Source organism: Eufriesea mexicana, unplaced genomic scaffold (assembly GCF_001483705.2).
Source record: "Eufriesea mexicana isolate 0111107269 unplaced genomic scaffold, ASM148370v2 scaffold944, whole genome shotgun sequence".
Taxonomy (NCBI): domain Eukaryota; kingdom Metazoa; phylum Arthropoda; class Insecta; order Hymenoptera; family Apidae; genus Eufriesea; species Eufriesea mexicana.
The window spans coordinates 659,615-671,706 of NW_016909080.1; the positions used below are offsets into that span (position 1 = coordinate 659,615).

Sequence of the window (12,092 nt, forward strand, 5' to 3'; positions counted from 1 at the left end):
CCCATTTTTGAAATTTGTAAACTCCTGTACTTGACGAAAAATATCAGTGCCTTTGGTCGTGTCATTCATTGAAGCAAGAACGCATAGTCCTTCATTGACATTCGAGCTATTTATTGATGCAAATCTAATAATTATTGCAATCCTACCAATACTACTTATATCGGTACTTTCTAATAAAGAACTGACACACAACTGAGAGAACGACACACGCGTCCAATAATGGTAAAATTTATTCGGACAATGTCGCTATATTCCGCCTACTATCATTACTGCAATTTCGTAATCGACATGGATCTTATATACATAAACACTTATGTCTATAAGACCCATGGTAATCGAACTAAAATGTTCTTCTTAGTATCTATTTTCAATATTTTTTATTCTCAAAATGTATGTGTCATGTTTATGTTTTATAATCCATTTTTATATATTATACCTTATTTTCGGAACTAAAGTGAGTCACTGGGTGACCCGTGGGTCACAGGTTGCCGACCCCTGTGCTAAAGTATCGATGTAGAATATCAAACGATGTCTCTTAAGTTTATTAATATCAATGAAACAAATACAAATATGCTTTTGTTACGAAAATGACAAGTTAAAGAATGCTTAATTTCCACTGAAAAAACGTTGTAAATTAATAAAATTAATAATAAAAATATAATACATAATAATATATATTATATATTAGTTACAAAATTTGCTACATGAGCATTATAACCACCATTATTGAACATACTTTCAAAGAATTCTATAAATGCACGATTAAAAATGTGTGGAAGCATTCTTATATGTATTATAGTGCATATTATAAATTAGAGAAAGTGTTAAAATTTGTTGGACAGTGTTATTTAAACGATACAAAATTTTGGCAAAGAGTAATAATTAATCATTTCAAATGTTATATCCTTATTTTTCATAGTAATTTCCATGTTGAAATTTACTAAATAACTTGAATCAATTGAACACAAACATATCGCGTTCCAATCAGGATCAACGAAACATTTAACCCTTCTCCTTATATACTGATTCACGGAGTTAATAAGAGGGACCGAACGAATATCGTGCTTTCAGTCTGCATACTGCGTAGGGCTACGTGTATTGGCATATCGTTAATTCCTCGTGTCAACATTAGAAAAAAAACGATAATTTGCATTTAATCGGCGGATAGACGAACTTTTCAGTTGCTCATTAAACATGTTCGCAAATATAATTCGTGGGAAATAAATGGCAGTATTTGAAATAAAATAAATAGACAGTGTGACTAAATGAGATATATACAATGGATAAATTAATGTTTTTGGTGCTGCTTGTTTATTCAGTGATATTTGTACACTCCAGTGAAGCCAACAAAACGATTAGCAATCGGTAATTATTGTAACCAAAGGTTATAAGAATCAGATTACCGATCCAAATAATTTCTTAACCGATATATCAAAGCTCGATAACCTGTTGTGGAGAAAACCGCTGTTTTGAAATATTAATTAATCGTGCAAATAATTTATATAAATACTGGATAAACATTTTCGTTACGTAAAAAATGAAGGAAGAAGGAAAAGAGAATGCAAAATATATTTACTTTGAAGGAAATATCATAGTATAGTTTAATACACGAGTTCGATACTCGAGTTTAGTTTGAGAAAATATATAAATTTTGGAAAATATCTAGTAATATGTTAGTCAATGATCTTTTATTTGGACGAATTTCATAAGAATATTAACATCGCTAAATATAAGAGTATCTCGATAGAAGACAAATAATGAAGTTGGAAAATTGTTGTCGTACATTTGGGCAGATTCTACTTTCTTTTTTAGGGGATATCTATTCATGGCACCGGAAAGATTATTAGCCGGTGAAACTGAAAGTGCATGTTTGTCTTTGCACAATTTAGAGTTGCCAGCTCACGTTCATGTTGAACTATTGTGTGACTTCGCAACAGAAGAACTACTAACGCGTACCGATGTCGTTATGAAAACAGGTAAACACAAGTGTAATTTAAACAAATTTTTAAATCATGCAACAGTGATATTAATACCGATATGTTTAATATCAATTGTGAAAAGTAATTTTTAAATGCGGCTATTAATTACTCGAAAATACACGATTGTGCGAAGAAAGAAAATTCGATTTTTAAACTTCCAAGTGATTCGAGTTATTATTAATCTTTTTGATTATAATTTCTTATTTCGTTCGATGTTTGTGAGTCATATTTTTATTATCATAATGGTGATTCCCCAGTGTTTCGTGTTTGAATGTAAACCCTTATAATAAATATACGTACGTATACCGATACTCCTGGTAAAGAATCTTTATGAATCTGAAGCTCACGTGAGATTTCATATGCAAGATTAACCTCAATTTATATTAAATAATGTATATATTATATCTCTATCACAAAATTTATTAACGTATACGATCGCTTTTTTACACTTAAATTAACGAATTTTTACGAATTAAAAATTCTATGCATCGACGTGTTTTCGAAATTCGGTTTTAATTAAATTAATATACGTAATATAGCAAATATATTCATCGTTCTAAATTCGTTCTTAAGTCATTATTTTTCCTGCTTAATGGAAAAATATATTTCAAGAGATACTTTCAACTATCAAGCTGTGTAAGAAAAAATGTGTATTGAAACGATCGAAAATTCGACTTGACCATTGTTTTGAAAAGAAAATAGAAAATAGAAAGTAGAAAATATTTCTCATCTCCTCGTTCATTTCTGTCGGTCTTTTTGTCTCGTGTCGAGCTCTTCAACCCCTTGTGGTATTATAAACACGCGTGAAACTCGCGGTGTGCTTCGCTGTCGGAAAACAAGAAGCAAGAGTTTCGCGAACTGCAGCAAAAGTATGGGGCGTGTGCGCAAACTTTTTCGCAGACTTTGGCACGCACTGTCACGACTTAAATCATAGTTCAAGGGGTTTAACAAATTGCAAATTGAAATTATCGCCGCTTCCTGCGGGAGAAGTGAATTGGTCGACTCCCCTTCTAGAGAGGAAATAAGCAATCGCTGGAATACATGGGAAACCCACTTATATTGTTATACAACAAGTGAATAATGAACATTGGTCATTTAGCTCGGTTAATGTCCGACTTTGAATAAACATACTCGATGATAATATTAAATTGCATTGTATTAAATAATCTTGACAATCGATTGTTCATTTAGTCATGAAAGATCGACTTTTCTTTCACTCTATCTCGAAATAAATCGATAATACGTTTGTTTATCGAATTTTGTTTATCGAGCTAGAGTCAGAATATAATGTTAAAAATTGCAAACTTGCAAAATAAACCGTGGATGATCGCAACTCGATCTTAGATCTCCACTAATCCGCAGGTGTGGAACTCTGTTACGATAGTCGCGAGACATAATTTTAAAACATTGTACACAGAGTTCATTTTGTCGATACGATGAATGAATTATATCAAACATTTTCTTTTAGGTACGGAAATATGTCTGCCATTAGAGGTACCTTTGACTCGATACAAGTACGCAAAGCTACGATTAAAAATAAAATTTGACAAATATCCTGATTACGTGGTGAAATGGGAAGCACAGGTACAAATCGAGCAGGATTCCGTGCTTACCTTCGTGGAAACAGATAAGCCATTTTACAAGCCTGGCCAAGATGTTAACATTAGGATCCTGATGCTTACGCATGATTTAAAGCCATGGCAAAAGCCGGTAAGAGAGTTTCTTCGTTTGAAATTTTCTCTTGAGTTTAATGTCTCCTTGAAATCGTTACTTTCAATATTCGAAGTCTGTATTGTTCATAGATTCCACGGGTATCGATTGAAGGTCCATCAGGAGTGAGGGTAATGCAATGGACGAACGTGAGCACAGAGAATGGGATGGTTCAGTTGACATTTCCTTTATCTCCGGAACCGAGTTTGGTAAAATTAACACGTTATTATTGCTCGATGAAAGAAAACCTATTAAACAAAATTAAATATACCTAGATATTTCAAACTGAAAGAGAATGAAATAACTATAGGTGGTAGTTTATTAGACGAGTAAGGAAATGTTATAAATATGTTTGTTACAATTGTACATAATATAATTATTATTTTTTATTTCCTTGCATTTTACTCTTTTAATCCGTATATCAGGGAACATGGCGGATAGAAGTACAGAAAGGAAGACCGAAGGACTTCTCTTTGTTTCACGATACTACGTTTACAGTAGAGAAATACGTTCTGCCAAAGTTTCAAATAATAATAAATTCGCAGCAATATATTCTTGCCGATGTGGGGAACGTGACTTGGAACATCTGTGTCAAGTATCATTCTTGTATATTTATCGTAGAGTTTCAAATATTCCAAATATTACGACGCAATGCTTATTACACGAGGGTGTAGAAAACATGAAAATTAAAATAATAATTGACATTGCAGATACAGCTATGGTAAACCCGTGAAAGGTAACCTACTGCTAAAGTTAATTCCGCAAACGCCAAGTTGGAAGAGAAAGCCTAATCTTCCGGAGATACTTTACGAAATGGAAGTACGGAATGCAATTCTTTCTATCATATTCGGCTCGTTTATCGAGATAAAACGACATCTCAAGAGTGAAATAAATATTTCAGCTTAATGGTTGCACCGACTTTACCCTTTCTGAGTCGGTACTTGGACTGGCGTCTTGGAAAATGGATCCGAACAATATTGTTCTCATAGCGGAATTCACAGAAGCCGGGACCGGTATAGTACAAACTGCGATTAGTCGCACCGTGATGGTGCACGAAGCACTGAAATTGGAATTTGAGGATTACACGGCTAAATACTTCAAGTTCGGTTTACCTTATCATGGAAAAGTGATTTTTTACCCTATACTTATGTTTTTCAATGTTACTTCAATCTATTCGCGGTGATAATTATCTCTTTTATTAAGCCTGAATTTTGATCTGTTAGTTACGAGTTTTGCGACACGACGGAACGCCTGCTCCGAATGAGAAAATTCAAATTTGTCTGAAAGTGGTGGAGAAAAAGGACAAGAAGGACAATATTGTAGAATGTCGCGACTTTCTCTCATCTGTTGACGGTTTCGTCGATTTCGTCTTACCGCCGCAACATAAAGATACAGTCCTTTTAAGTTTCGTCGCTACCGCTGTTGATTATCCGACAAAATATTCGGTAGATCAACGTTCGAGAGTAAGTCACGTTAATAATAATATTAATATTATTACTAAAAACGACTCTAAAGGTTTTAAAATTTTGATTAATTTTCTATTTGCTAAATAAACGTGCAATTCTTTTTAGATCGTTATGAATCAACCCTCGGCACATATTAATATAAACCCTTGGTATTCTCCGTCCAATAGTTACTTAACTGTAGCTCGAGGAAATCAACCGATCGTATGTGGTGAAAAATATTCTTTCAACGTTATGTACACGGCACCTCCTAATAAAAATGAAACCATTCTCTTCCACTATTCGATTAATTCTAAAGGACATATCCTAATATACGGTCACGTAAAGCACAAGCCTAGTCGGGATACGGTATTGAATTACTCCGAATTTCGTAATTTACTGGGTACCTTTGTATTCTCCACGAACAAAACAGACCCCGTAGTACATAGGTAAATTCTTCAAATACCTCGTTCGATAATTTTTCATCATTTCGTTACATTACATTGCGGCATGCCTCTGTTATTTTTAACATTTTCTTCAATTCCTTCAATTAGATTTCCCTTGAGCGTTAAAGTCACACCAAGCATGGCTCCAGTTTCGGAATTGTTACTCTATTACGTATTAGAATACAGAGAAATTGTCGCAACCACTTACACAATCGAGATTGGCCACTGCTTTGAGAACAAAGTAAAAACCGCATGGCACACCAATGTTCAAACACCAGGATCAACTACCCAGTATCACATCGAAGCTGCACCTTGGTCTCTTTGTGGAATATCCGTGGTAGATAAAGCGACCCTGTTCATGGACAAATCGAACTCTAATCTGATCAATGCCAGCCAAACGTTCGATCAGCTGAGGAGATTTCATCCCTCTCAAAACCGTTACACGTTTGGAACACATTGCAAATGTACGTTCTCTAACTTATCTGTAATGTCTATATAACAAAGGCACGTAGTTTAAATATCAATTGTACAGCAACATTGAAAGAATCGAACGAAGAGATCAACCATTTTCCACAACTTGGCGAACTGCGAAGGCGAAAGAGGCAAACGATAACATTTGACAAAGGTGTCAACTATGTGGACACTCTGCAAGCTTTCACGGTATCGTACTTTTGCGCAAATGTTCATTCCTTTTGCCTTTAAATATCACAGGTAATCTGATTTTTATTTTCCACAGGACTTTGGAGTTATCGTAATGAGCGATTTGGTGCTGGAAACTCGACCATGCCCATGGTTGTTCCAAGAACGAGCTTCGTTCTCTTCGCAGATGATGAAGCCAAATTTTCAAATTCTCCATATGCTTGGCAAGTTGATCTATTTTGTTATCGACTAATTTAACTTTGTCTAATAAGAGACGAGGTATACATCGTAGCTTAACTTTATTTTAACAAATCACACGTTTCTGAAGTCACTTCTACGAAAATTAACTATAAAGCACCAAGATTTCTTATTTTCCCATTATAGAACTCCCAATAGATTTCGCAGTTGCTGCTGCGGCAAAGGATCCAGGCATTGATCAACATTCGAGTTATATGGCTGAACTCAGATCATACTTTCCTGAAACGTGGTTGTGGGAATTAGTACCTACCGGGTATGATTAAATTACTCGTTAATTACTTTGAAAAATCTACGTCTTTTTACAAAGTATATTGTTTATTACGTTTCACGTATATCTGTGTTATTTAAACAGCGCGTATGTAGCATATAACTGAATATTGCATCGTCTTTTACAGAAAGGAAGGTAAAATAACACTAGAACGTACACTTCCTCACACTATCACCGACTGGGTTGGCTATACAACATGTATTTCGCCGGACCATGGCCTCGGAATAGCACCACCGATCACCATAACAGCCTTTCAATTGTTTTTCCTCGATTATAATTTACCGTACAGCATAAAACGCGGAGAAATGATGCGTTTCAAGGTTTCTCTCTTCAACTACATGCACCACAGTTTACCTGTAAGTACTATAACGAGTGTACCGAGGTTTCTTCTAACACGGTTTAGAAATTGTATCATCCGTGTAATACAATGAAACAATCACTGCGATTCTCGTGCAACGCGGCACACACATATCTTTCATAGAATACATAACTCGATAATACGTTGCACTTCATAATTCGCTTCACTTATTGACACAGGTAAAAATCAAACTGGAAGAGGTAGCAGGAATTGATTTGCATTTAATAGATCCCATCGCTTCGTTCTGTGTAGAACCACAAGATAGTATCGTTCATGAATATATCTTGAGACCACGAGTGCTGGGAGAAGTTAACATAACGGTTGCCGCTTTCATAGACACTGATTATCCTGCACCGTGCAGCTCAGAGACTTTGACATTTATGCAGTAATTAAGAATAAATAAGTAACTTGTACAGTACTAGATAAAGTCAAAAAAAAAAAAGAAAAAAAAGAAAGAGAGAATGATTTAAATTAATTTAGAGATAAGAAATAGATTTTAAATATAAGAAATGAGAAATCGAATTTATCAATAAACAAATAACGTGTTTGACTTATTTATGTTTAAGGGACGTAATTGTGAAATCGATCTTAATTCTACCCGAAGGTTTCCCCGTGGAAGAAACTAAATCGTCATTGATTTGCCCAATGAATTTCAGCGACGATTCGACATTTTCGTGGGAATTGGCACTGCCTGAGGACGCGGTGCCAAATAGCGGGAGGGCGTACTTAAATTTTGTAGGAGATGTCTTAGGTCCAGCATTGGACAAGTTAGACAAACTTGTGCGGTTACCCGAGGGTTGTGGGGAACAAAACATGGTATTGTTCGTTCCAAATATTCACGTGATAAAATATTTGGATATGACCGGAATCGATAAACCCGCGCTTCGAGCAGAGGCGATTAAAAATATGATGAAAGGTATTATTTCTTTAATATATTTTACGAAATCGCGATATTATTTTGTATCTTGTATCTAGGATATCAGAGAGAGCTGAATTATAGACACGTGGACGGCTCTTATTCCGCATTTAAGGGCGATAAAAGTTCCATATGGTTGACTGCATTTGTATTAAAATCATTTTCTCAGGCTGCGGACTTGATTCATATAGACGAGATGCAACTTACACGAACTGCTATGTGGATCACTCGGAATCAATTGAAAAATGGTTGCTTCCCCGTAATAGGCAAAGTTTTCCACAAAAAGATGAAGGTTTGCCAAAATTGGCATAGAGATTCTCAACTATTCCCAATGTTTCGATAAATTGCATCAAATTATGTTTGTAGGGCGGCCTCAAAGACTATGAAGATTCGCCAGCGCTAACGGCATACATACTAATTTCCTTAATCGAATCCCGTGTGGATTTACCTCCTGGATACATTAATGATGCTGTGAAGTGTTTAGAAAACAGACTGGCTAGTAGCCAGAATGAGCCATATACTATGATCCTTATTACATATGCATTAGCATTAACGGACCATCCGAAAGCTAATTCTAGCATGAAAGCTCTAATGGATCTCGCTACGCATCAGAATGTACGAATAAATACGCAAATGATCGATTAGAAAAGTAACGAATATAGAGATCGATTAATCAGACTAATGAGACATTTCAACGTAAATTCTCGTTTTTCTTTTCGCTTTGAAATTAATGAAACGAGAAAAGCTCTTACCTGCGAATCGATATATTTGATACACAGCGATGATTTATATTTTTAATTTCTCATATTAGACCCTTTTGTGTTGTAGAATCTAATTTGGTGGGAAGATAAATCTAGGCCATCGCTCAGTTTAAGCATCGAAATGACCGCGTACATGATTCTTACGTTATTGAAATTAGGTGACAATGAAAACATGGTTGAAGTGTTGAAGGCTGTTCGTTGGATATCGAAGCAAAGGAATACCGAGGGTGGATTTACATCCACGCAAGATACTGTCCTCGGGCTGGAGGCTCTTACGAAATACGCTATTAAGACTGCGCATCATAGTAACACTGACTTGTCTGTTCTCGTTACGGCTAAAAAGGTAGATTACGTCTACAAATTGCATAATGATAATCGTCTAGTGCTTATGCAAATCCGCTTACCCGTGCTACCGACTATCGTAGAAATCTTTGCCCAGGGTGAAGGATGTGTTTTAGTACAGGTAAAGTAATTACATCTATTTTTATTAAAACATACATAGTGTACCATGTTTTACTGTTTCTAACGACAGCTTCTTTTCCGTTACAAATTATATATTCATTTTATCTGAATTTTAGAGTAATCTTAAATATAACGTTGCGTATAGTACCGGTTCGGATGCGTTCGATCTCTCAGTGAATGCTCGTTCTGTTGCTTATGAAAACGAATGTTCGTTACAAGAAATCACGTTCTGCGCTCGATATAAAATGGCGGACGAAGAGAGTAACATGGCTTTACTCGAAGTTGGAATGATAAGTGGCTATGTGCCCGATCGACTGAGCCTGCTGTCGTTACTAAAACCATCTACGAGTAAATTCATTTTATTTTCTGCTAAAAATCAGATTAATAAACGATGCTACCGGTAGCTGAGACTGATTCACGAATTGCAGGAGTTAAGCGCTTCGAGGACGACCAAGATATCGTAACTATCTACTTCGACAAACTGACTGCCCAAAAAACCTGCATTTCATTTAGAATAGTAAGGGAATACATTGTCGATCGACTTGAACCGGCGAACGTGAAGCTATACGATTACTATCAACCGGAACTTACCGTGTCCACCGTAAGCTTAAATCATTTCTGCTCGTTCCTAAGATATAATTGGAAAAATAAATAATACGCAATAATCGCAACGACGAATGCTTTCAGAATTACAAAATTGCCTCGCTCTGTAGCAGCGCAGAACCAGTCGATGAACAAGCAACGCCAAATTTTCGGCTCGGCATAGAGTATAACAAGATATCGGCTTCCGAAAAAATCGAGGAACTAATTGCAGTTTACGTGAAACCGGATACTTATTACAAAACAGACGCGACTACCATTACCAATGAATTGCCCGATTTAACGACGACATTTGCGACAGATCAAACTGTACCAACTATACCGGTAACCGAAGAACGACCTATAGAGGTATACTTGAAGCTTCTTACGTTTTAAAGGACCTAAGAATAATTCTCAAACAGATTGAGAAACGAAGTAAAGCCTGTCGGACCATTGACAATGATAATTTTCCATAGGTGGAACCGGAAATTGAAATAAGGAACACTACAATAATCACTGAAATCAGTATTCCGTGTAAGTGAATGTATTTTACGATCTACAACAGTTACGCGTACAATTATTGTTCACGTTACATGGTACTTTCAGCGCCGACAAGAGCAAAAGAAAATTGTCCCGTGTGCATGGACACGTTACCATCGGACATCAGTGACATTTATTGCTCGGCAAGAAGCGCGGCTAAAGTAGCAATCAGACGATTGCATAAAGTAAGACTGTTGCTGGACCTGCATGTATCCCGAGAAATTAAACGTCTTCGTACCACGGTTGAGTTCACCTTAAGCCCGAATTGTTCCTGTTCGCCATTAGATAATCGTACGTAACGTTCCATCGTACTAGGACAGAATATCGAGCAATTAGGCCATCGTATTTCGATACACGTAACACGTGCACCGTTTTACATTATATTCGGTATAAAAAAATATTTTCTTGCAGCTGGAAGTTTAGCATTAGTGATAAACAAGGACGACGATTTTCTAACATCCGAAGATCAGAGACAAACACTAAACGATTCGTTTTATATATATGGTTTACCAATGGTAAACGGTATACCATGCAAATTGGGAAAAGTACGAGCCACCTGTATGAATGCAGACAGCATTGAATGCAGTTATGAGGATTCCCCGGTTAATGCTTAAAATGTTTCAAACTGAACGTGTAGATCCGGATTATAAGGATATAACACTGTTTTTCACTAACTTCGCGCAGACTATATACATAATTTCAACCTTTTTTTATCTACAAGTATATCAATTACATATTTAATTATTCATATAGTAAGCTACGTGTAATTTACGCGAAAACATAAAGGATCATCGTCGTTGTAATCAGTTACCAGGAAATAATCTCCTTTTTTTATCAAACTGAATAGACTATAAGTAAAGGTTTCAATATTATACATTGGTTAATTTACTCCTTTGTAAATATATATATAGTATATAAACAATTCCCATTCCACTAAACTCACCTTCCATCCGACGATTCGCAGAAAAAGTCTGCATTCCGCCAAGTGTTCGAGCCCACAGCGACATTTCTTCGCGAACATCTCGGCTCGTTATACCCTAATGGCCATCATCAAGACATCATCCCCAACGCGACCACCGAGGCAGAAACGAATCACTCGGTACAGGTTTATAATTAAATTTTTAATGCGGATATTAGTCTTCCGCCAGGAATGATCTGCTACTGAAATAATTATTACAAATTAACAATCACCTCTCGAACTTTTACTACATTAAATATTATTTTATTACAGCAAATTTTACGGTTATCTATTTCATTATTACGGCTCTTTTTATTTATTATTATACTAAGAGTGTTTGTCATTTAATGCTGATCGAATTGAAACGTTTCTTTCGTTTTTGTCCGCAAAATTACACGGCATAGTTCAACATAAAGCAATTGCCTTTCCTTTTCTCCCTGTTTTATTCTTTATTACTCGTGGTGTCTACTACGTTCGTCCTCAGCATTAAATATCAAATCGCATTATCACTGTAAATGTGTTAGCTATTTATCCACATTTGTAAACGGTAAAATGCTTGCTCGAAATAAATAAGACTATTTGCATTGTTTACTAAAGAAACTACCCGTTGCGACGCTTCACTAAAGTAAAATGCAAAACCTAACTTGCATCAGGAATGAAAGGAACAATTTTTGAATGTCTATAAATTGGCAGTAGCGTTTTCAGTTCAGTCGGCATCATTTCAAAGACTTTAATTATACCTTAATAAAATAGGTATTTTGTTTCCTCTTAAAATT

The 12,092-nt window shown here is 35.7% G+C and overlaps 1 protein-coding gene across 1 annotated transcript; it reads left to right on the forward strand.

The window, feature by feature from the left end:
- Positions 1-1,113: 1,113 nt before the first annotated feature.
- LOC108547144 (alpha-2-macroglobulin-like protein 1) lies at positions 1,114-11,042 on the forward strand. Its single transcript, XM_017899534.1, has 25 exons — positions 1,114-1,365; positions 1,813-1,976; positions 3,448-3,689; positions 3,782-3,898; positions 4,115-4,284; positions 4,400-4,508; positions 4,591-4,815; positions 4,913-5,152; positions 5,261-5,580; positions 5,686-6,041; positions 6,110-6,237; positions 6,314-6,440; positions 6,601-6,727; positions 6,870-7,098; positions 7,280-7,485; positions 7,667-8,016; positions 8,076-8,308; positions 8,383-8,631; positions 8,845-9,240; positions 9,356-9,587; positions 9,668-9,840; positions 9,927-10,187; positions 10,295-10,352; positions 10,425-10,649; positions 10,770-11,042. The coding sequence occupies exons 1-25, from the start codon at positions 1,280-1,282 to the stop codon at positions 10,970-10,972; spliced, it is 5,226 nt and encodes a 1,741-aa protein (XP_017755023.1). The 5' UTR covers positions 1,114-1,279; the 3' UTR covers positions 10,973-11,042.
- The last annotated feature ends 1,050 nt before the right edge of the window (positions 11,043-12,092 follow it).

What these genes read in the sequence shown, in the direction of transcription:
- LOC108547144 (XM_017899534.1), top strand. Translation starts at nt 1,280, where the DNA reads ATGGATAAATTAATGTTTTTGGTGCTGCTTGTTTATTCAGTGATATTT. An exon ending in GTTTACCTTATCATGGAAAA is followed by an intron (nt 4,816 to 4,912) that starts GTGATTTTTTAC and finishes TTGATCTGTTAG; the next exon opens with TTACGAGTTTTGCGACACGA. An exon ending in ATCTCGCTACGCATCAGAAT is followed by an intron (nt 8,632 to 8,844) that starts GTACGAATAAAT and finishes TTTGTGTTGTAG; the next exon opens with AATCTAATTTGGTGGGAAGA.